Source organism: Sturnira hondurensis, unplaced genomic scaffold (genome assembly GCF_014824575.4).
Source record: "Sturnira hondurensis isolate 20B ecotype Veracruz unplaced genomic scaffold, ASM1482457v3 Scaffold0014384, whole genome shotgun sequence".
In the NCBI taxonomy this organism is placed as follows: Eukaryota; Metazoa; Chordata; class Mammalia; order Chiroptera; family Phyllostomidae; genus Sturnira; species Sturnira hondurensis.
Window position 1 is genome coordinate 29,607,120 of NW_028087015.1, and position 26,523 is coordinate 29,633,642.

Below are 26,523 nucleotides of genomic sequence, written 5' to 3' on the forward strand. Positions count from 1 at the left end.
TTTTCTGTTTTTTGCTGTGTCTTTGGTCTCCAAACCTTTGTTGTATTCAAACTTGGTTGTGGGAGAAGGCAGTGTTTCCATCTATGCCTCCATCTTGGCAGAAGTCCTGCCTTTCCATTCTAAATGATAGCATTGATAGCTTTGCTGGATAGAGTAATCTTGGATGTAGGTCCTTGCCTTTCATGACTTTGAATACTTCTTTCCAACGTCTTCTTGCCTGTAAGGCTGCTTTTGAGAAATCAGCTGAGAGTCTTTATGGGAACTCCTTTGTAGGTAACTGTCTCCTTTTCTCTTGCTGCTTTTAAGATTCTCTCCTTATTTTTAATCTTGAGTAATGTAATTATGATGTGCCTTGGTGCGTGCTTCCTTAGGTCAAACTTCTTTGGGACTCTGTGAGCTTCTTGAACTTCCTGAAAGTCTATTTGTTTGCAAGATTAGAGAAGTTCTCTTTCACTGTTTTTTTCAAATAAGTTTTCAATTTCTTGCTCTTCCTCTTTTCCTTCTGGTACCCCTATGATTTAGATGTTGGAAAATTTAAAGTTGTCCCATAGGTTCCTAAGCCTCTCCTCATTTTTATGAGTTCTTGTTTCTTCATTCTGTTCTGGTTGAATGTTTATTTCTTCCTTGTGTTCCAACTTGTTGATTTAAGTCCTGGTTTCCTTCCCATCACTGTTGGTTCCCTGTACATTTTCCTTTATTTCATTTGCATAGCCTTCACTTTTTCCTCTATTTCGAGACCATACTCAGCCATTTCTATGAGCATCCTGATTACTATTGTTTTGAACTCTGCATCTGATTGGTTGGCTCTCTCTTGATCGCTTAGTTCTGTTTTTGGAGCTTTGATCAGTTCTTTCATTTGGGCCATATTTCTTTGCCTTGGTTCACCTATTACATTATAAGGGGTGGAGCCTTGGGTACTGGCCAGGGCATGACAACCCATGTTGCTGTGTTGTTCTGCTGTATGTGGGGGAGGGTTCAGATGGGGAATAATGTCACTTGCTCAGCTCCTGGCTGGTTTTCAGACACTTCCCCCACTATCCACAAGCAAATTGGGCTTTTTGGTGCAGATTCGTAGGTGGGTGGGCGGGCTTATGCACCTTCTAGGACACCATGGGTCTCTCCAGTGATCTCTCCTGTGAGACTGGGAGTTTCTGCCACCAATGCAACACCCACAGGTTTTACAGCCAGAGGCTTTGAGACTTTCTTTTACTGTGCTGGAGCCTTGGGTTGCATGGTCTGTCTCGCTCCTCAGTTGTTCCTCCCAGTTTATCCACATGCAAATGTGGGACTGCCCAGTCTGCCAGCCACTGCCTTGCCCGCCCCAGTCTGCCATCTGCTGCCTCATCTGGTCCTCCAGCTGCCACTCTGCCATGTCCTCTCCACCCTGGCTGCCTATCTCCATCCCTCCTACCAGTCTGAATGAACTTTCCTTCTTTAACTTCTTGGTTGTTGTACTTCCACACAGTTCAATTTTATGGCAGTTCTGGTTATTTTTCGTTTTTAAATTTGCTGTTGTCCTTCTTTTGGTTGTGTGAGGATGCAAAGTGTACCTATTTATGCCTCCATCTTGGCCAGAAGTTCTACAGTATTTTTTATATTGTTACCTTACTGTTATTTAGGTATTTTAAAATGTTAATGTGTAACTTTTAAAAGGCAAATGACTTATGTGATCTGAAGAGAAACCAGGGTATAATGGGTGCCTCCTATATTAAAATCAGACTATCCAGATCACTTCAGAGACCTAGAAACACATGACTAACTTATTAGGGATGAACCTTCAAATGCATGTTTGTCCCCAAGCCCAAGGAGACAATCAAGGTGTACCAGTCAGGCAGAAACTGGCCTAGAAGGGCTGAGAATGGGACCAACAGTGGGTCACAAGAGAGGGATAGAGAAAGTGGGCTGTGCCAATGAGTTAGGTTGAGTATCTCAGCTCTCAATTCTATTTTGCCAAAAACCTTCACATTCCTTTGAGCAGCCCCCACATACCTATTTTGGGAAATAAGAGATTAGATAGAGAAGAATGTTGAATAAGGCAACAGGAACTTCCAGTAGGGTCTCTCTTTCTGAAAGACAATACAAATTACTGCCTTGGAGCTGGGCTGGCTAAAACAGAAAGATCATGGTCATAGATCAAGGATCACAACCCCAAATGCCTGCAGGATATAAGCATGATATGGACTTGTGAGGTGTTTGTGTCGGGGAACAATTTGGACCAAATGGAGTGAATATTCCAAAGAGGCAGCCTAAGACTCAACTCAAGCCAATGGTTATATGCAGGAGGGCTGGCCCAGTGTTATCAAATTGTTAAGCATAGCTAGATATTTAGATTTTTTTTAAAAATGAGAAGTCCTTGCTTTTAAATGTTAGAAACTAATCCCAACTTTTCAAAACCACTATGCAGACCCCCCCAAAAAAAATAAAGTAAAACATGTTCCATGCTATGCCCTCCAGTTTGTTGTCTCTCCTTCAAGGGAGTATAAAAAGTGTGGATTAACCATAAGCAAAATCCAGTTGTTATAAAACCAATAAACCTATATTTTTTATTGCAAGGGAGTTAATCATCACTTATAAAGACCGTATTTTTGGACTATAAGATGCACCCCCCCCCCATTTGGGAGGAATAATGGTTGTTAATGCTGCTCTTGAGTTTACTTACATTCACATTGGTGAAATATTATGTTATTTATGCTATTAAATATTTTGCCACATTTTTGCTTCAAATTTTTCCCCATTTTCCTCTAAAATTCAGGTGCATCTTACAGTCCAGAAAATATGGTATCACACTTAGATCCATCTCTGATAAAACAACTACTTGAATATTACTTATTTACGTTTGCTTAGGATTAATTATAAATTGGGACTATCCTTCCATGTAGCTGGGCAAAAGCAGAAAACACTTAGGTATTTCTAAGGAAAGGGTAACATATTTTTTAGTATCCCTGGCTTGCATGCTTGCTTATTTCAGGTGAGTAAAGGAAAGGTATGAAGCTGAACAGAAAAAGTAAGAGTTAAAAGTAGAGTCATAGACTTAGAGGAATTCAGAAAAACACTATATATAAAGAGGTTTTGTGATTCAAAGGTTCAGAATGTCATTCAATGTAATATGGTATCATAAAGTAAGTTCATTAAAAAAATTTAAATGTCTTCCGCCAAGATGGAGGCATAGGTGGAAACACTGTGCCTTCTCCCACAACCAAGTTTGAATAAAACAAAGGTTTGGAGAAACAAAGACACAACCAAAGGACACAAAATTGAATTATACGGAAGTCCGACTACATCTAACCGTTCAACGGGGATGGTAAGAGGGGCAGAGCCAGCAGCGAGCAGGGTTGGGAAGGACAGGGCCCCCGACCCAGGCGCGCAGGCAGACAGGAACCAGTTGGGGTGCGGGGCAGACCGCGGGGGCATATTTGCACACAGTGAGACAGACCATGCAGGCTCCAGGGGGCGAGGGCTGACGCCGGTGGCACACTCACGAGCAGTGGGACGAAATGCATGGGCCAGGTGACGGCAGCAACTGCGGCACCGGTGAGGGCCATGGCGGCAGGCGGGGGACAGGATGTCATAGTCCCTCTTTGACCCCGCCCCCATATACAGCGTCACAAGCCAGCGACTTAGTTGCCCTGCAATACCAGTGAAAGCCATTGTCGCTCTTTGACCCCGCCCCCACATACAACGTCACAACCCAGCGACTTAGTTGCCCTGTTCTAGTGAACACTTTAGGGCTCTGATCCTGCTATGGAACAGGCACGAACAACCCAAAAGATGGCACAAGAAGAACTCAAAGTCCAAGAGCCAATAACTCTCAGCGACCAAGGAATTGCCAGCCTCTCAGAAGCTGGCAATTCAGGACATTATTTATCAGGATGCTCACAGAACTGGTAGATTATAGTCACAAATTAGAGGAACAAAGTCACAAATTAGAGGAATATATGAAGGCTAAACTAATTGAAATGAAGGGAGATGCACAGGAAACCAACAGTGATGGAAAGGAAACGGGGACTCAAATCAATGGAATGGACCAGAAGGAAGAACAAAACATCCCACCAGAAAGGAAGGAAGAAATGAGAATTCAAAAAATTGAGGAGAGGCTTAGGAACCTCCAGGACATCTTTAAACGTTCCAACATCCGAATTATAGGGGTACCAGAAGGGGGAAAGAAACAGCCACGAGTGGAAAACATATTTGAACAAATAATAAAGGAGAACTTCCCCAGTCTGGCAAAGGAAATAGACTTCCAGGAAATCCAGGAAGCTCAGAGAGTGCCAAAGAAGTTGGACCCAAGAAGGAACACACCAAGGNACAACTGATACCACAGAAATAGAAAGGATTGTAAGAAATTACTATGCGGAACTGTATGCCAAGAAATTTGAAAACCTGGGTGAAATGGACAAATTTCTAGAAAAATATAATCTTCCAAAACTCAATGAAAAAGAAGCAGAAAACCTGAACAGGCCAATAACAGCAAATGAAATTGAAGCAGTAATCAAAAAACTCCCATCACACAAAAGCCCTGGACCAGATGGTTTCACAGGAGAATTCTACAAAGCTTTTAAGGAAGAGCTAACCCCTATTCTTCACAGACTGTTCCAAAAAATTCAAAAAGAGGGAAAACTCCCCAACTCTTTTTATGAAGCCAGCATCACCCTAATTCCAAAGCCAGATAGAGACACAACAAAGAAAGAAAATTACAGGCCAATATCGCTGATGAACATAGACGCTAAAATTCTCAATAAAATATTGGTAAATTGCATCCAACAATACATCCAGAAGATCATGCACCACGACCAAGTGGTTTTCATCCCAGGGATGCAAGGATGGTTCAATATACGCAAATCAATGAATGTAATACACCACATACACAAAAGCAAAGACAAAAACCACATGATCATATTAATAGATGGGGAAAAAGCTTTTGATAAGGTTCAACACCCATTTATGATAAAGGTACTCAGCAAAGTGGGAATAGAGGGAGCATTCCTCAATATAATAAAGGCCATATATGAGAGACCTACAGCCAACATCATACTCAATGGGCAAAAACTAAAAGCTTTTCCACTAAGATCAGGAACAAGACAAGGTTGCCCACTTTCACCACTTCTATTCAATATAGTATTGGAAGTTCTAGTCACAGCGATCAGACAAGAAAAGGAAATAAATTGCATCCAGATCAGAAAGGAGGAAACAAAACTGCCATTGTTTTCAGATGACATGATAGTGTACATGGAAAATCCTATAGCCTCTACCAAAAAACTGCTGGAACTAATAAATGAATTTGGCAAAACAGCGGGATACAAAGTCAATATCCAGAAATCAATGGCATTTTTGTATACCTACAATGAAGCAGCAGAAGCAGAAATTAAGAAAAAAATCCTATTCGATATAGCAAAAAGAAAAATAAAATATCTGGGAATAAATCTAACCAAGGAGGTTAAAGACCTGTATGCACAAAACTACACAACACTGAAGAAAGAAATCAAGGAAGACACAAATAAATGGAAACATATACCGTGTTCATGGATTGGAAGAATTAACATCATCAAAATGTCCATACTACCCGAAGCAATTTACAGATTCAATGCCATACCTATTAAAGTATCAATGGCATATTTCACAGACATAGAACAAACACTTCAAAAATTTATATGGAACCATAAAAGACCCAGAGTAGCAGCTGCAATTTTGAGGAAGAAGAACAAAGTAGGAGGGATCACAATATCTGATATCAAACTGTATTACAAGGCCACTGTAATCAAAACAGCCTGGTACTGGCACAAAAACAGGCACATAGACCAATGGAATAGAACAGAGAGCCCAGAAATAAAGCCAAATCTCTACAGTCAATTAATATTCGACAAGGGGGGCAATAACATAAAACGGAGTAAGACAGCCTTTTCAACAAATGGTGTTGGGAGAACCGGACAGCTACATGCAAAAAAATGAAACTTGAGCACCAACTTTCAACACACACCAAAATAAATTCAAGGTGGATAAAAGACTTAAATATAAGCCGTGAAACCATTAAAGCCCTAGAGGAGAGCATTGGCAAGAAAATCTCAGATATTCCACGCAGCAATATTTTTACTGATACATTCCCTAGAGCAAGGGATATAAAGGAAAGAATAAACAAATGGGATCTCCTCAAACTTAAAAGCTTCTGCATGGCTAAGGAAAACAGTATCAAGGTAAAAAGAGAATCAACAGCTTGGGAAAACACATTTGCCAATGATACCTCAGACAAAGGTTTAATCTCCAAAATATACAAAGAACTCACTTGACTCCACTCAAAGAAGATGAGCAACCTGATTAAAAAATGGGCAAAGGACTTGAACAGACATTTCTCCAAGGAGGACATACAGAGGATCCAGAGACACATGAAAAGATGCTCGATATCGCTAGCTATCAGAGAGATGCAAATTGAAACCACAATGAGATACCACTTAACACCAGTCAGAATGGTTATCATAAACAAAGAAACAAACAACAAGTGCTGGAGAGGTTGTGGGGAAAAAGGGACCCTAGTTCACTGTTGGTGGGATTGCAGACTGGTACAACCACTATGGAAAACAGTATGGAATTTTCTAAGAAAACTAAAAATGAATGTGCCTTTTGACCCAGCAATTCCACTATTAGGAGTATATCCTAAGAACCCTGAAACACCAATCCAAAAGAACCTATGCACCCTGATGTTCATAGTAGCACAATTCACGATAGCCAAGAGTTGGAAGAGACCTAGATGCCCATCGGTAAATGATTGTATCAAAAAGCTATGGTACATTTACACAATGTAATTCTATGCTGCAGAAAGGAAGAAGGAACTACTACCCTTTGCAACATCATGGAACTGGAGAGCATTATGCTGAGTGAAATAAGCCAGGCTGTGAAAGACAAATACCACATGATATCACCATTAACAGGAATCTAAACAATAAAAGAAACAAGTGAGCAAAATATGACCAATGAATAATTGGTCATATTAAATATGACTCAAATACGGAACAGGCTGACAGGGTCCAGAAGGGAGAGGGGAGAGAATCACAGGGGAAAAGGGGATGGACTCACATGAACAAGTATAAAGGACACATGGACAATAACTAAGGGTGGGGGGCGGAAAGCGGAGGGAGGCAGGGAGCATGGAGCAGGGGGCACGCAGGGCTGGGAATATAAGACAGAAAACTGTACTTGAAGAAGAATTAAATTTAAAAAATGATTTTAAAAACCCACAAAACCAGATAAAGACACTACAAAGAAAGAAAATTGTAGGCCAATATCCATGATGAACACAGATGTAATACATCCTCAACAGATGTAATATTAGCAAACCAAATTCAGCAACGCATCAAAAAGAACACAAACCATGATCACACACCAAGTGGGATTTATTCCATGAATACAAGGTTAGTACAACATTTTCAAATCAATAAATGTGATTCACCACATAAACAACATGAAGGGTAAAAACCACATGGCCATATCAATACATGCAGAAACAACATTTGATAAAATCCAGCACCCATTTATGATAAAATTTCTCAGCAAAGTAGGAATAGAGGATCATACCTAAACATAAAAAAGGCCAGATATGACAAACTCACTGCCAGCATCATACTCAGTAAGCCAAAACCGTAAGTGTTTCCCTTAAGATCAGGAACAAGACAGGGGTATCTGCTTTCACCTCTCTTACTCAGCATAGCACTGGAAGTCTTAGCCACAGCAATCAGACAAGGGGAAATAAAAGATATGAGTTGGAAAGAATGAAGTAAAAGTGTCTTTATTTGTAGATGACATGAGACTGTGCAAAGAGAACACCAAACATTACATCAAGAAACTATTAGAACTGAAATAGATTCAGCAATGTAGCAGGTACAAAATTGATATCCAGAAACCAGTTGCATTTTTATATGCCAATAATGAACTAACAGAAAGAGAAATTAAGAAAACAAGCCCATTCACAAATGCTTCAAAAAGAATAAAATACTTAGAAATAAACCTAACCAAGAATATAAAAGACCTGTACTCAGAAAGTGATGAGACACTGAAGAAAGAAATTGAAGAAGACAAAAATAAGAGGAAGCACATACTGAGTTCATAGATAGGAAGAATTAACATCATTAACATGTCCATACCACCCAAAGCAATCTATAGATTTAATGAAATTCCTATCAAGATCCCAAAGATGTATTTCACAGACCTAGAACAAATATTTCAAAAATTTATATGGAACCACAGAAGGCCCCACATACCAACAGCAATCCTGAGAAAGAAGAACAAAGTTGGAGGAATCATGCCACTTAATATCAAATTATAATATAAGGCCATAGTAATCAAAACAGCCTAGTATTGACATAAAAACAGATATATAGATCAACAGAACAGACAACGAGTGCAGAAATAAGCCCACATCTTCATAGTCAATTAATATTTGACAGAGGAAGCAAGCACATAAAATAGACTAAAGATAGTTTGTTCAATAAATGGTGCTGGAAAATTGAAAAGATACATGCAGAATAATGAAACTAGATCACCTTCTTTACATTACACACAAAATAAATTAAAAACAGATTAAAGACTTAAATGTTAGATCCAAAAACATAAAAATCCTAGAAAAAGACATAGGCAGCAAAATCTCAGACACTGTAGAAAATTTGTATGGGATGTATCTCCCCAGGCAAGGGAAACAAAATAAAAAGTAAACAAAGGTGACTACATCAAACTAAAAAGTTCTGCCCAGGAGAGAAAAACATCAGCAAAATAAAAAGACAACCCACAGAATGGGAGAATATATCCACCAGTACATGTGTTAAGAGGGTAATATCCAAAATTTATAAAGAACTTACAAAACTCAATACTAAAAAACATGGGCCTGGCTGGTGTAGCTCAGTGGATTGAGTGCAGGCCTGCGAGCCACAGGATCACAGTTCGATTCCCAGTCAGGGCACATGCCTGGGTTGCAGGCCAGTTCCCAGCAGGGGACTCATGGGAGGCAACCATACATTGATGTTTCTCTCCTTCTCTCCTTCCCTTCCTCTCTAAAGACAAATAAATAAAATCTTTAAAAAAACCCTCAATACTAAAAAACAAACAGCCCTATTAAAAATTGGGCAAAGGACCTAAATAGACACTTCTCCACTCTTTGGACATACAGATGGTCAATAGACACCGGAAATGATGCTCAATGTCACTAATCACCAGAGAGATGCTAATTAAAACTACAATGAGATCTCATCTCACACTTGTCAGAAACCCTATCATCGATAAATCAACAAACAAGTGCTGGTGAGGATGTGGAGGAAGAGAACCCTGTTGCACCACTGGTGGGAATGCAGACTGGTGCAGCCACTATGGAGAGCAGTATGGAGATACTTCAAAAAGTTAAAAATAGTTCTGCCCTTTGACCCAGTGTTCCCACTTCTGGGAATATAACTGAAAGACTCCAAAACACTAATTTGAAAGAACATAAGCACCCCTATGTTCATTGCAGTGTTATTTATAATCACCAAGGTATGGTAGCAGCCCAAGTGTCCATCAGTAGATGAGTGGGTAAAACAACTATGGGACATTTAAACAATGGAATTCTACTTAGCCACAATAAAAGACAAAAGTTTTATCCTTTGTGACACGATGGATGGGTCTGGGGAACATTATGCAAAGTGAAATAAGCCAGTCAGAGAAAGACAGATACCATATGATCTCACCATATGTGGAATCTAATGAACAAACTGAACTAACAAGGACAATAGAGCCAGAGCAGGTAGAATGACAGCTCAGGGACGGGGACAGGTTAGGGGGTGGAGGGACTGAGCAAAAAGGAAAGAGGACTCATGGACATGGACAGCAGTGTGCTGATTGAGGGGGGGAACAGGGTATAAAGGGACTAAGTGGTAATTAAAAAACCAATAAGAAATAAAAGTAAAAAATGAAAAAATAAAGAAGAATACTACAACAAATGTACTATGTAATAAATAATTTTAAAAGTAAATGTGTGAGCCCTGGCTGGTGTAGCTCAGTGGATTGAGTGCAGGCCTGCAAACCAAAGGATCTTGGTTCGATTACCAGTCAGGGCACATGCCTAGGTTGCAGGCCAGTTCCCAGCAGGGGACACATGAGAGGCAACCATACATTGATATTTCTCTCCCTCTCTCCTTTCCTTCCCCTCTAAAGATAAATAAATAAAATCTTTAAAAAAATAAGAGAATGTTTCTTAAAAAAAAAAAGGTAAATGTGTGTCCTTTTATGGCACTTGGCGCCCTTATGCTAAGACTTTAATTTGAAATTCCTGCCCTGAATGCTGGTATGAAACCAGATGTGGACATTAGAACAACCAGCCCCAATCTAGAGTCTGGCGTATTGAAAAACTTAGTGTATGATTAAAAAAGTCACAAATCAGTGGGAATGTGATAGATTCTTTTTTAACGGATCCAGGTGTATTGGTAAGTAGAAAAATATTATTTATAGCCTAAGAAAAATCCTAGATCCAAAAATAAAAACCAAAACCAAAAGGAAATAAACTTCAGTATAACAAAAAGAGCAAATAAACTACCAAGAAAAGTTTTTACAAAAAACTAATGTCTTTAGTACATAAATAGTTCATGCAAAAAAAACCCCATGTAATTGTACCTGCAGCTTAGGTGGTACAGCACTTTGATACCTGTGTATTCTTAATGGTTTAAGAAAATTTTATCAGATAGGTATGGCATGAATAAAATTCTTTCTGTTGAAATCCACCATGTTATATGTCATACTGACACTGATTACTTGAGACAGGCAGCAAATACTGTGTTGGGCAAAAAGTCCATTCAGTTTTTTACCATAAAATAAAAGACACATTTTTTATTTTCACCAATAACTTTCTTGATTTGGATATTTTGAGTATGTCAGCTACCTCCCACATGATATAACAATTGATTGCTGTTAATGAATATCTCAATTTAATCACTGATAACTTCAACTGGCCTACCTGACTGTGGAGTACCACTAGCAATAAATCCTCAGCACAGAACTTCACAAACTACTTTTGACCCATTAGATCAATCACAGTACCTTCTTCATACACTGCACAAATATTTTTATTTTTATTTTCAGGTGTGCTTTTACCTTTCTTGAAATAATAAAGCATAATGTACTGAAAATGTTGCTTGTTTTCTTTCATCTTCAATATTAAAATGGCTACACAAAACTAAAAAAGATAGTTTATGAAAACGAATTTTAAAAAGAACTAAGGGCACCTCCACTAGGTAAGTGGAGAAAGGACATAAGCAGAGAGCAGAAAACAAAAATGGCTAGTGTTCATGTGAAAGAGTACTCACTTGCATGAGAAATTTTTTCAAGTACATTGAAACATAAATGCAACTTTCACTCAACATTGGAACAATGAAAAACCCTAACAGTCAATGCTGCCGAGCTCCAGTGACAGAGGCGCACTTCAAACACTGCTGGGGCTGTACGCTGCAGGGTGACGCAAAAGTCAGTTTGCGGTAGTGTGTGCGTGAGACCTGGAGTTTATCCTTGTATTACTGTTTATTAACTTTTGTATTATTTTCCATACCAACAACTAAAAACCTCCTTTTGCCCCAGTGTGTAGTATAACCTCTGTGGGGAACAATTTGAGATGGCCTTGTCAGATATTTTAAAAAGAAATATATTCTTTGACTTAATGAAATCAGAAATACAGACAAAGATTTGGGCAAAAGGATATTCATTCCAGTTATTTATGATACCAGTCTATTGGGAAATGGCTACATAAATACAGAATATATTTTGGGGTGTGATGGGAAGTAGGAATTTAATTGACTTTTTCTCATGGGGCTAACTGATGGACTCAGCATTGTTTACGGACTAGTTGGTTCGACTGATGCCCGCTGATGTGAGACCACGCCTCTCTGCCTGCACTGGTCTGTTTCTGGCCATTCCATTCTTTCTGTTGGTCTCTGCGCCCCACATTAGTATTAGTGGGGGCAGTACACACACTTAGTGGCACAGTTTTAGAAGAAGTCTTGACATCGTGCAGAACAAGTTTCTCTGCTTTCACATTGTTTTGAAAACATTTTGCTGTTTTCCCTCCCACTTTTCCTACCCTACACCCAGTTTAGAAACAGCTTATTAAGATCCCCCACCCTCAAGATTCTTTTAAGATTTCAAATAATACTAATTTATGGATACATTTTAGAGAAGTGACATCTTTTACATATTAAGACTTCCCATCTAAGAATAAGAAAGAGGTCTTCATTTATTTCCATATTCTTTGTGTGTGGATGTGTATATATGTATATATATAGACATAAGTATATATGTACATATGTATATAAACACACACATATTAATGGCTCATACAACTTTTGTTATATTTATTTCTTACAGGAACTTTATTATTTTATTTCTATTATAAATGGTATCTTAAAATTTTAACTTTCTGTTTTTGGCTGGTATTATACAAACACCAGCCAAAATGCTCGGTATAATAATCTCCTATCTAGCAACTTAGAGGAACTGTTAATGTGTTCCCTTCCTGATGGCCTCCTTCCCCTATATTAGGGGGATATCTGACAACTCTGGAGTGTGACAACTGTCAGGCATCATTCCAAAGTTGAGTGTGAGTTGGGGAGAAGGCAGGCAAGTGGGTCAGCCGCCCCCTCCTGACTGACAACAATAAGACAGGGAGAAATCTCCTCTGAAGTGCCGTCCATTCCCAGGGGCAGCCCTTGTCTCTCGGAGGCAGACTGTGGGCCTTACAGACTATTGTGTTGCCCTCAGTTTGGAAGCTGGTTCTCTCTAAACCTTTGGGTTTTAGCTTCGCTGTCACCTCTTCAATGACTACCTTATTTTTGGCACCTGCCAACACTCGCCTTTCCTGCCCTGATTCCCTATCACAGAATCCCACCCTTACCCTTCACGGTAGGCAGTGATCACACTTTACGACTGTTTGTTTGGTAAAGTCTGGTTTATTGTCTGTTCTCCCCATGAACTGAGAGCTTCGTAATGTCAGGGACCGGGTTTGTTATTCTGTATCCTGGTACTTGCCACTAAGCTCAATAAATACTTTTAGAGTGAATGAATGAGTTAAATATGTCCAACATGTTTCAATTTTCAATGTTAATAAAACTTTTTGTCAACATTTAAAATATATTTCCTTGTATGATTTTATTTTAGCTTCATCACTGTCTTTTAAAATAGGCATTGCTAGCACCAATTTGACAAATGAGGTAGCTAAGACACAGGAAAATAATAACATGGTCCAAATTAATAGAAATCAGTAGAGTTGGAAACAGAAGCCAAATGATCTAACTAAACATCTAATTCAAAAGCCATGTAACAAATGAAAAAGAGAAAGAAAAGAGGGATGGAGGGAAGCCCAGACAAAGGAAGAATGAAGGGAGAAAAGTTCATCTATAAACAGGGCATACAGTCCTACTTATCCTGCTTAGAACTCTGTAAAGTCTCACACTGTATGCCCTCAGGAAACCTTTCACCTGTCTAAGCCATCTCATGCTGACGGGCTGATAAAGGAAACTTCCAAGCAACCCCTCTCTACATGAATCATATAGAGCGGGAAACAAAGGAATCTGTAGTCAGAGAATACATGTCTTTTTCTGTGCTGCATTGCACAAGCATAAAACTTGTTGGTAAAGTCAGGCCACATAATCAAGTCTGGTAATTGTAAGGAGTACTTGCAATATAGATTTAAGTTTCAATTTCAGGTTCCAATTCATTCTCCCATAAATTTTCTACTTCAGTCAACATGTCACAAATCTTCAGCCTCTCTTAACGTTTAAAAGCCACATGAGACTACTGTCCCAGTTTTACTATAGTTGTAAGAGTAGAAATGAAATTACTTTCTACTGGAATCATTATTGAAAGAAAGAATGATGCATCCAACTTCTGATTTTAATCAATGATATTACATGTCTGTTTCCTCTCTTTGTCCCCAAGTCTGATGGCCATAAAATGGCCATTTCCATTAATTCTGATTATCTGGCTTCATATTAGGAAGTAACAAAAAGGAAAGGAATCCCCTACTGTTCCCAGTCTCTGTAGTTAAAGAACAAACATCCCTTACGTTAATAACGCTATTTTTGTGCTTTGGAAGGCAGAGATACTTTCCTTCCAGAGGGTGGTAATCCACTTATAACTGCTGATTGCTAGGTGAAACACTGAGAAAATGAGACCTTCTGACAGTGTATTGACAAAAGAACTCTAAATTGCTGAAAAGTACCACGCACCCCTTCCTGAACCCAAACAGAGTGATGATATGGTATTGATGAAATTCTGCCTGCCTCAGGAGGACCTAACAGTTAATTCTCAATACAAAGTGGTTGGTCAGGGATGGAGGGCGGCAAGTCCTAAAGCTTAGAGGTCACGACTGCAGGACGCGGACATACCCATGACTGAGACATCGTATTCTATCAGCAGCGTTGCTTCTTGTCCACACTGTTTAAGAATACTCATGGCTTCAGCATGCGTGGTCCCAAGAAGGCGAATTCCATCCACACTGAGCAACCTATCGCCAGGCTTGATGGTGCCCTCTCTGAAGGAAGAACAAAGGAACAGTCGCTATTAATTTTGCATAATGGGGCTTAGCCTTAACAGTCACTTAGCCAAAGTGGTTCTTTCACACACGTTCTGCCAGCCACCTCATTTACGGTTCCTTTCAAGCGTCAGGTGTGAGGGTAAGAGAGCAACGAGGTGACCCTGAACAGAAGCGTGCTGCCATATGACAGTCAGGAAGAAAAAAATAACCACATATTAGCGAGTGTCTAAAGTGACTCACGATGAACTCTTGGGGTACAAAAGTAATAAAAGTACGTTCCTCTCTTCTAGATTTTGGCCTACCTGTCTAAAATTGATTTATTAGAGTCCAGGAAATAGCATCCACCTATTTTCCTAAAGCCAGGTGAGCAGAAAAGCCTGCTGCTTCCATTCAATTTATTACCAGTGAACCCAAGCAGGATAGGGAACACTGGTGAAAAATCCCCTAGTCTGTAAAATTTCCTACTGATTTATAAGGCCATTTGGTGATCATTAAATTGATTCAGTCTCACACTCACTGGAAAAGTCAGGCCAATACAGTTCTCCCTGCTGGGACCACAGACACTGAAGGGCCGGGCACGGGGAGAAGACCCCCTGGGGACCTTAATGATACCGCTAGGGTCTAACTTCCAGATCCTAACCATCCTGCCTCAGGAAGAGACACAGAGGTGAAAAAACCAGGTGGCAGGATTATAAATTCAGAATTTGGGAAGAATAAAAACAATCTCTTAAATACCTTTTAGCTAGATAACTCTCTACGTGTTTGACTCTAAATTTTTTTACTTTAAATTCTTAGACTTCCTTCAGTTCTACATTAATATGGCACCACGTTGCTCGCAAGCCAGTAGCCTGCTTCTGATTTTCTGTCAACTCCAACTCTAAATGTTAATAAGAAATGAAAAGGCATGAGAAGGGGAAAAAGGCAATATTTCCCTGGAAAGTTTGACTTTGTATTATCCTCTGAAGAGGNAAGAATAAAAACAATCTCTTAAATACCTTTTAGCTAGATAACTCTCTACGTGTTTGACTCTAAATTTTTTTATTTTAAATTCTTAGACTTCCTTCAGTTCTACATTAATATGGCACCATGTTGCTCGCAAGCCAGTAGCCTGCTTCTGATTTTCTGTCAACTCCAACTCTAAATGTTAATAAGAAATGAAAAGGCATGAGAAGGGGAAAAAGGCAATATTTCCCTGGAAAGTTTGACTTTGTATTATCCTCTGAAGAGGCAAATATGCTTTAGTACAAGTGAGAAAACAGTGTCTTCATATTCTTTTATTTTATATTAAATAGAGTTCATAATATGACCTTTGAAGGAAAATAAGCCTGAATTTCTGCTCTAGTTCTTCAATGTGCTAAGCTGGCAAGTCGTCAGCCGTAATGGGCCTCAGTTTTGTCATCTGTAAATGTAGATAAAAATACTTTATTTCATGGGTGGTTGGGAGGATAAAATAAGATAATGTCTGCCAGGCACGTTGCAGTTTCTGGCACAAAGTAAGTGCTCGAAAAGTAGTATTTATTGCTACTGACATTTCTGTTGCTTAAGAAAGATTTTAAACATTTATCCTGGTCTGAAACACAGTGCAGTCAGGGGTGATCAGTGCATTTTTTCCCCCTCTTCCACAAGATCTAATGATTCCCCCAGCCATACTGTTCCCCCACTACTGCGCGGTCAACATTTGCTGTGGAAATTAATATAAAGATAAGTACCTCCAAAGACATTTCAGTTGTGAGTTTACGTAGGACATCCCCACTGAAGTTTATCATATTCAAATTAACCAGGAAAAGACAGCTCTAGAGACCAACGATATTCCTCCCATTTTATTAAAAATTACTTCCATTCTGACATACATATGCATCATCAAAAGGCAATCCTAATACTGACCAGGATGTTGATAATAGTAAAAATCCGACCACCACCTGTCTTTCCGGGTTAGGAGACCAGCAATTGGAGCTGACGCATTTCAAGTGCCTGCCTTAAAAACGCCAGCTGCCTTTCATTACGCATCTGCAGGATGATAAGTCCCCTGCAAGGTATCACGTATCTCCAATCTTTGACAAAGCTTGAAAGACAGCTATTACCCATATTTTACAGTGGCGGAAATGGAGCTCAGAACTCTTAAGTCACTTGCCAAAGACTAGTGTCAAGCCTCTCTCTTGATTCCTCAGCTTAAACTACTTCAGTTTTCACCTTCTAACATATCTAGTTAACATCTATCTTATACTAGGAAATTTATAACTCATCCACTTCTATGCCAAAGTCCTTAAGTCTATTTGGATAATGACACAGAAAGATGAAATTTACCTGTCAGCAGGCCCTCCAGGACGAACACATGTTATCACAACGGGACGAGATTTATTTCTATCGTCATGTGCTCCCCCTAGCAAAGAAAAGAAATACAGCTTCTTTCACTAAAAACTTCACTCACAAAAATGCCAGTTGAGAAACTGAAGTACATTTTGCTGATGTGTGGAGGAAAACATGCACATTTTTTTCCTTCTGGCAGATAATAGCCTCAAAAATCTTCTTCATTTTATATGAAATATGTTTTTAAAATCATTTCACCTCTTACTAAATATACATCTGTAGTCACAGGTGATATATAAAATATTGAACTTCTAGTGTGACAAGAACATCAGGTAATTATAACAGGTATGAGCCCCTTTAGAACAGGGGCGAGTGGTAAGGGCCGGTGGGGATACCTGACGCTTGTTAACCTGGGCTGTAATACACAGCCTGACATACAGGGAGAAGAAACAAAAGTAAAAGGAAAAATCCAAGTAATAAAAAAAGAAAAAGAAAAAAAAAACCTGAAATGGCTGAAGTGGCCTCCGTTAAATTGGTATGTTCAAAACTTGGGGCCAAACTTGGCAAATTATGTCAAGCCAATTAGAAGGCCTAGATGGGAATTTTAATTTGGTATACAAAATTTCTCCTTAAAAAATGTTTGAAACTGAGAAGCTTTGAGATAGAAGGTAATTTATTATAGCTCTTCTTTTTTATCCAGGATCCTGTTGTGCAGCTCGTTGACTCTGGCTCCCCCAGTATCCACCTGAGAGGCACCCATTGTTCTGTCTATTAGCTTGGAGGCAGCTCATTGCACAATGGACGGACACCTAGAAGGTTCTTCCTAACATTCAACTCACATCTATCTCTTTTCAGCTTTCACCCACTCGTCCTTGTTCTGTTATCTAGAGCTGTAAAATAAAAATGTATACTTTCTTCTACAAGGACTGTTTTCCAAGGGTTGAAAACATATTCCACTTCCAAGGGTTGATCGTAGATCTTAAGCCTGAACACTGCTAGTTTCTTCACGGCTCTCCAGGAGACCTGCGAGACCTGACTCCCTCACATCTCACCATCCCGGCTGCCCACGCGGTGGTCCCTAGTTTGCCAGCACCTGACTAACGGGACTGTTACTGTCACGTAGTTGTTCCTGAACGTTTGCCTGGTAGGACAGGCTGACATTCCCCAAACTTGGCAGAGATAGGGAGGTCAACTTAAAAAACTCAGCCTAAGAGAAAAATACTATTATGTAACTTCTCATTTGCAAGGTGACCATAAAAAGATACATTTGCTTTCCCCCAAAGGGGTATTGATTTAGAAAAGAGAGCAAGAAACCTTTCCATAATTCTGATTTGGAGATCTAAATGTAAATATATAACAGTGAATATATAAAGTGTGAGAGAGATAGCTCTAAATTTCATGACATATGATATTTTTATCGGTGTTTAAAATAATGAACCAAATTTCATGGTGTTCTTAGGTTGCAGAAGTCTGGTGATGCAAAACCAAGTGTAAAGACACTCAGAGTCCAGTGGTATTCTCAATCCTGACTGCGTCAACTACGTGGGATGTTTTTGTAAAAATACCAGTGCCAGGCAGGGCCACAGTGCAGACCAAACCTGAATATCCGGCTCCATCTGTTAGATAGGTACATCTACCTACAGTTTCAGAGTCGAGAATAACTAGATACAGAATAAGTAGATAGTTTTCACTTGTGTCCAAAGTGAAAAGTAACTTACAGCAAGCAGAGTGATTTTCCTATTCGCCCAAACCAACTCCCATAGTGTGGTGGTAAGGGAATTACCTGAAATTTAACTCTCCAAGATTTAGGCCACAACATCATTTTTCATTGCATGGATGCAAGCAAGCTTCTATTGTTTGGTGAGTCAAGGTTTGAGACCCTGGGGCGTATCATTGGAAATGTAATTCCATTCAGTAGCTAAAGCCAATGTTATCGTTCTAAGACCCATTCTAATTGGTTAAGAGAAAAATTCTCCAGGACTAAATGAATATGCTTCATCTGCAAAATCTTCCCCTCCTCTCTGAATGTCCTGGTAGTGCCCAAAGGACGAAGTCTAGCTCAGTATCTATGCTTCTGTAATGCATTACCTGCCACAATAACATGTATCCACGCTGCTTTTTTACTCTGCAACTCTTTTTTGCGACTAACCAATGATTCTTAAGAGATGGATGGTGGCCACCTTTTGAGCCAGAAAGACCTTTCAGATAAATCTCAAACCGATCTAAAAATATGAGGTCTGTATTTTATTCTCATTGAAAAATTAGGCAAAATTCCACAAACTTTTATGTTCAACCAATGTACTGAGGGGGGTATTAAAGCCTACAAAAACGTGTTCCTCAGATATTAAAGTTCATTAGTCCTGAGGTTTCAGAATCAGTATAATACTAAGGAGTCTGATGTGCACACAAATCTAGGCAACATTCAATTATTTACTTATTCATTTATTAAGTACTGAAAATGGGCCAGGTAGTACTCCAGGCTTATATTAAAAGACACTTACTATGCATGCACATACAGGTATTTGAAAGTCCTGAGAACCACGGGAAGAACATTTTGTCAACATTATATCATCAGTTGTCTTGAGGTGGTTGTGGATTTCAACTACCTTTTTTTAGTTCTTGATGCTAAATTACTGTTGGTTTAGCTGTTTCATTAGCAATTTGATTGGTTATTGATTAACCATGCAGCAACTAGTGACAAATATTTGAACCAGCAGTACTTTTACTGCAGCTTTCCAATAATTAGTTCTGTAGGCATGCCATTCAAGTGCCTCTCTTTCACACCTCTATTGCAAAAATAGGTCTTTACACACCACTCTTGGGCTAAAATTACTTGTACACTGTCTTTCCATTATACCCATCTAGTTCTTTTACATGGAACTGTGGATGCAGTGAAGGTGAATTATTAGGGTCCATTAGGGCCTGGTCAGCAAAGTGTAATAACTACTGGTCTAAACCACTTGGTGAGTTCCTTGTTGCCCATTTTTCCTACTGCTCACTTGAGCACTTTATCAACTTATGTCTTAAATTCACTGGACTGTAATTGACTGTAGATAGGGGTCTTGTGTTACGACTCTAGAGTACTTGGCACTGTGCTGATTGTTGACGTATCCTTAATAAATGTTTGATTGATTGATTTGCTAAAGGACTGATGCAGAATGAAATCTAACACTTGACGCTCAGGCATTTAAGACAAGTCTATATGAATGAACGCATCTCTTTTACTCCTTGATGTTGGTATATTTATTAAGATACTTAGTTAATTTTAATTAATGCTTCAATAATTTGGGTAGAATTTTGACTGTCGTGAAATACAACATGTAAGAGACAAAAACAAAAAAATCAAGACATGTGAAATCCTAAAAAAATCCTTGTTGCCTATATAGTTCCCTATTGAACCTCACTTTCACACTAGAAATTACAAGTTGTCAATATCTGTGTAGTCTTTAAGGGATAAAACTGCTAATGAGAAAAATAGAATACGAAAAGCCAAAATTACAGCTCAGAATTAATGGTTTTACATATAAGCTGGAGTCACCTGAAATCTTTATTATTAATGTCATCTCATCCCCACATCAAGATGAGTTGAGCTGATATACATAGGTTCCCAAGGGATTGAATTATCTTCAAGCCATTTTAGAAAACTACAATACCAAAACATTTTGGGAGAATAAAAAGTTGCTTAATTCTAATGCACTAAATCAAATCAAGCCATATTCAACATTATTTTTCCAAAGCACACAATAATCTTTATTGAGATTATGAACTCAGGGATTTATGGCAATAATGAGTTTTTAAAAAATTTGTTTTTATCTTTTTTAAAAAATTAAATTAAAGTATAATACTATATTAGCATACAATATTATATTAGTTTCAGGTGTACAACATAGTTATTCAACATTTATATACCTAACAAATTGATCACCAAGATAAAGTCCAGTAATGGTCTGTTCCTGTATGAAGTTATTATAATATTATTGATTATATTCGCTATGCTGCACATTCCATCCCTGTGACTTATTGTTTTATAATTAGAAATTTGTTCTTATCCCACCCATCTTTTGCTCATTCCCCCCACTTCCTTCTCTCTGACAACCTTCACTGATCAATGTTTTTGGCTCAGTGATGTGGAAAAGCATAGAGGGAAGGGAAAAGACACGTGGAAAGTGGCAAAGAAGTAAGATGACTGTGGACGGACAAGGTCTACAGACGGCGACTTCGTGCTCTGCACTGACTGGCTGAAAATAAAGCCAGGTCATTTGCATTCCACTTTTGATTCCCACCCATCGCTCATTTTCTTCAAAAACGAGCAGGGGCAAATATTATAAGGTGACTTCATGTGCTGGAAACACCAGTGTCTTTGAGAATGGCTCTCTGGTTCACTTCCAATATTTCACTGGTGAATTCTCCAAGAATAACAGATGGTTGATATTTTCTAACCAGCACTTACCTCGTATTACAAAACCAAAGGTATTGCCTTCTTTATGTAATGTGACCTCCACTGTTCGGAAAATAACACTCGATCCTTGGACAGCTGAATGCAGAAAAGAGAGAAGGAAACACAAGTCTTAAGTCACAATAACATTTCTAAGTTTTTTGACGTGGCATAAAATATAGAAGATTCCTATTGCAAATCATTCTTGTTTTGAGTAATAAAACAGCCATAATTTATTTTCAAAGAGAATATTAGAAAAAATAATTGTAGTGACATACAAATACCATGAAAGTTATCTGCATAAGTGACTTATATGGGTTCCAGTAGAACCAAAGTCACAGGCATTTCCTTTTCGCCTGTGTAGCCAGGTGCTAGGTAGATGACAAAGTTCTGCAGAATGAGAGAGACGCTCTTCACGCGATAAACAGAATTGTTTCTCCTTTGTGAAATACAAAAACAGTATACAATTTTTGTAAAACTTATTGAACAATTAATGTGTTTATTTTAATTTTTGCAGCTAGCAAAGGAAGAAAAAGCGTTCTCAAATTGTCACTCAGAGATTAGGCCGACACAAATAGATTTTCAGCACAACACAAAGCAGTTAAACAAAGATACCAGCAATGCGAAGGAAACTTGGAGGGCAAGAGGAATCCTAAGTACGTTCAAAATATTACTATTGACTAATAAAATAAGGATCTACTTAATTTTACTTGATATCATCATGCTTATGTTGTTTTTGCTTGCTTATTGCTCTCATTTCACAAAATCAAATTACACTGCCAGGTTATATAAGTTGTATAAGGCTATAGTCACTGAACTATTCTGTACAACTGTTTTCATGAAATTGGCAAATAATTCTGTCATATAGTAACCTTGCTGAATTAAATACAAAACATTTCCACAAATTAATGTTTTATCATTATGCATACAAATGGTTTTATTCACAAAGACAGAAAAATTTGCAAACCATAGAACTGGATGGTCTTAGATCTTTTACTGAATTTGTATAATGATATCAAATCATCTAATGCTATTTTCAGTAAATGTCAATGACACATTTTTACATTGTTACTAGATCTTGAAGGCTATTTTATATAAAACTATCAACAAGAAATACACAGACATAATTTAAGGCATTTTAAAAAAGAGCACTTCTTTCCATTTCAGTAATAGGAGGTAATTTTAATTAAGCATTAATTATAATCACTTTTATTAGAAATTCTGAATCCTCAAAGGAACAAACATGAGTATGAAAAGCACACAGCTAAATACACAGGCCTGCACTCGTCCAGCTGGGGCACAAAGTATGATAAGAACTTGGATCTGCTGAAAAACGACGTAAACCTACAGCCGATCAAATGTTTTGGTACACTGCTGGTTTAATTAAATGTCACATTCTTGCTCTCAGGGGAATTTCAGTTTATTCTAATCAGCCAGGAATAGTACATACAATGAGCTGAAACTACTGAAATACAATTTTAAATAAATAAAAATCAAATGTTAAGCCAAATGTTATTTGGCTTATTTCTGATCCAACAACCCACGTGAAGAAATTGGTGAAGAACATGATCTTTTTGTTCTATTGGTAAGGCAGGAAAGGAAAAGATATGGGGAGAAATAATTAATGAGCATCTACTGTGTGCCAGGAACTCTGCAAAGTAGTTTACAAATATTATTTTACTTAATCATTAAGTCAACATTCAATCATACACAACCAAACCTAATTCTGGGCCACCTGTCCTTGTTGGCTTAGTGTCTGCTCTGGCAACGCAATGTACTGTAATTTTAATTTTTCTGAGCTAAATCTTGCTGACCACAAAATCTTACAATCAAATCTGAAGTCAATATAAAGACTTTCAGGATTATCTACAGGTTTAGATTGTCCTCACTACTGATGTTCATTATTGACAAAAGACAAATGTCGATGTTGACTATATTTTAATGCACTTAAAGAAACAGATTTGGTCTTCCTAATTTTTATTTGTATGACTGTCTCTTGGTGACTATGTTTTTATATTCAGGACCAAGATATCCTATATTGCCAAGTGAATTTTACTCACTATGTCATCTGTGTGTGTGGGAGCATAAAGATCCAATTAAAGGGTTTCCCCCCAAATCAAATCTGATACACAGAAGGGCCAGGTAGAACCAGTTTCCAGATTAAGAAATATTGGTCCTTAGAATGTTCAGTGTACTGGTGTCCCTTCTTCCCATACATGAACATGCATATGTATATTCATATTCTTATTATTTTACTGTAGTAGATTAGATTCTCCTAAATGACATGCTACCTCCCTGCCTCCTCCACTCCTACCTCAGTAGGAGAATAGGAGTTGTGTTCTCTTCCACCTCATTTCCTTGGGCTTGCCCATGTGACTTGCTTTGGCCAATGGGATGCTAAGAGATGTAAGCAGTGGTTGGAAGTGTTTTCTCTCTGCCACTGCTGCAGGACAAGCTTTCCCCAGCTAGCTGCTGCTCCTTCAGACTGAACCCCAGAATGAACCAGGTGGAGGAGATCTGAGACTTGGTCAGCATCATCACCATCATCATCATCGTGTCCATCTCTCTTAGAATTAGAACTGAGAAGAGAGGCTGTCACAGAGGCATGCTTTGACACATTTACTTGGATTAAAGAAGGACTCCTGACAGAAAGCTAGTCTGATGTAGCTGATGGTCTAACAGTGAAGACTGTCTCTGCCAATTCCCTGTGGTATTTTCCATAAAACAAAACATATTCCATAAAATATATAGCTCCAAGGTTTGAAGAAAAACAGTATTCAAAGATGTATAAAGCAAACATCATGCTAGAAATCACACCCTTTCCAACTATTTAAGCTACGGACAGAGAATTTTAGGTGTTAACTATAAAAATGGATGAAGATTATGTAATATTTCAAAATTCTTTAGGGATTAGTATGAAGGCACTGCTATACATTTTAATACATAAATGCCTGATACTGTTTGGTAATATTCTTCTTAAACAGTCTCAAAGCATCACATAATTTTAAAGTCAAAAAGAACTTCAAAGCTCACATAGACCAACCACTTCATTTTCATAAAGAAAGTGAATCTTAAAAAGGTAAGTGGTTTGCCCAAGATCAAGATTCCATGTTCCATCTACAGACCGCACATGCACACACACATACACACATGCACGCACGCACATGCACACACACACCCCCTTCCTCCACTTTCTTCTGGTCTGTGGGGTTGGCTGAGTCTCAGATTGCTGTGATTCTTGAAAGAGTTTCTAGTCTCAGCCTCCGGGGACCGGTCCTCAGCAGTCAGCTCTCCTCCTGCGTCTCTGCTGGCGGCCTGCTCCTGCTCTGGCTGCCTGAACTCAGCGAAGGGGAGGCTTATTAATCCCTTCAACCTTCCTGAATACAAAGATCTTATTAATTTACCCAACCATAATAGAAAATGACAAAGATAATCCTTGGAGAACAGACCTCCTCCATCTGCTATCTACTCTAAAATTCACGCTTTTGTATTTAAAAATATTTTTCCCTTTTCCCATTAGGTCTATTGCATGAAGAAGAAAAAGCTATATAATCACCAAGTCATGACAGGTTTTAACCTCTGAATACATCTGCTATCTACCCCCTTCCCTTTAACTCTACTAATGCTATGTTTATTCAGGCCATGACCTCTTTTTTGAAAACCGTAATAGCCTTTGGTTTATGGCTTCTGATCTATTTTCCATTTGGCTTCTTAAAATGGTATGCCTAAAAACTCAGATCTGGTGATGTCCATTCCTTCGCTGTAAAGGCTTTTTAAGTCTCTTTATTGCCCACTTGACACCATCCAAGATCCACCAACAAGGCTTAGCTTACACGGCCCCCACTGTTTGGCTCCGGTGTACGTTGTTGGCCTCACCCCCGCTCAGGCCTCTCTGTCTCTGCCTGCAGGCTCCGGCAACTCCACCCTGTAGTTTGACCCGTGCACTAGGCTATGTTCTTACCCCCCTTGCTATATCTGCCTGGGAGGTTCCTCTTTCCACTGGATCTGCGTACCCTCTTTCAGATCTTCCCAGAAACCCCCAGCTCTGGATCACCCCAAACCTGGTGAATCTCCTCTATTGTCCTTGCCCCTGGAAAGCTATCCTAAGAGTTCCTTTTAGGAAGATACTGTGTTTTATTGCTATTCATATCCCCAGTAGAGTGAAAATGCTAACTCAAGGAACATTACTGGTACTAGCTCTAGATGTCTGGCTTCTCTTAACTTCTGGGCAATGGTTTGAGGTAGTGATTTCAAAACAGACTCTTTTGAAGTTCAAGAAAACATGGCACTTTCAGTATAATAATAAAAATGGCAGTAATAGCTAACATACTATGGCTTACTGAGTATATGATAATGATCTAAATACTTTATATGATTATAGCCTTGAATTCTTACAGAAATTCCACATCTATCATATAGACGAGAAACCCAAGGCTCAGAGAATTTAAATAATATGTTCAAGGTCACAAACAATAAGGGATGGAACCAACATTTAACTAGTGACCCAGTACAAGTGCTCAACATCGGATTTTACTGCCTGCGCTCACTGAAAATGAAAAGTGGTGGGGCAGGGTTTTGAGCACAGACTCCAATTGATTTTGTTATAAAATCCCATTGGATTCACAATAAGTATAAGAGCTCATGATTGATTACATACACTCACTCCCCTAGTTCTGTCATCTTGTCCCAAAGCTTCCAACACCACCCTCATTCTCATGACTCTCAGATTTACATTTCCAGTCTTTCTCCCAAACTGCAAGCCAGACCTCCAGCTCCTGACACTTCTTCTTTGCATGCCAAACAGGCACCTCCCCTGGAGCATTTCAAACAATAAACTTCTGCTCTCCCCCTCACAAATCAACTCTGCCCACATTCTTAGCCACCCCATTCATGGCAATTCCATCCTTCCGTGGCTCAGGCTCGACACCCAGGGTGGTCCTCGACTCCTCTATTTCTGCACATCCCAGCACAAACCTGCCAGAAGGTTCTGTTGACTCTGCCTTCAAAACAGATCAAGAATGCGATGTCTTTTCACTGCCTCCACCACCACCTCTCACCGGAATCACTGCAATAGCTCCCTGCCACTCGTCTTGGAGCATCGACCCTTGTCACGGCAGTCTACCCTAACACAGCAGCCAGAGGGAGCCTTTCACAGTATAAATCAGATCACACCACTCCTCGGCCCCTATAGCATTCAGAGCAAAATTTAAGGCCCCTCAAGTGGTCTACAAAAATACCTCATCCTTTACCTGTC

At 38.9% G+C, this 26,523-nt stretch overlaps 1 protein-coding gene across 8 annotated transcripts in view; it reads right to left on the reverse strand.

Moving 5' to 3' along the window:
* The window catches only part of GRIP1 (glutamate receptor interacting protein 1), a 666,005-nt gene that overhangs the window by 121,229 nt on the left and 518,253 nt on the right, over positions 1-26,523 (reverse strand). For all 8 annotated transcript variants that reach the window (XM_037063095.1, XM_037063099.1, XM_037063097.1 and 5 more), the window contains exons 5-7: positions 21,285-21,368; positions 16,832-16,907; positions 14,379-14,524 (exon numbers count right to left, since the gene is read on the reverse strand). In XM_037063095.1, coding sequence (XP_036918990.1) covers positions 14,379-14,524; positions 16,832-16,907; positions 21,285-21,368 — 306 coding nt within the window. The remainder of the gene's footprint in view (positions 1-14,378; positions 14,525-16,831; positions 16,908-21,284; positions 21,369-26,523) is intronic.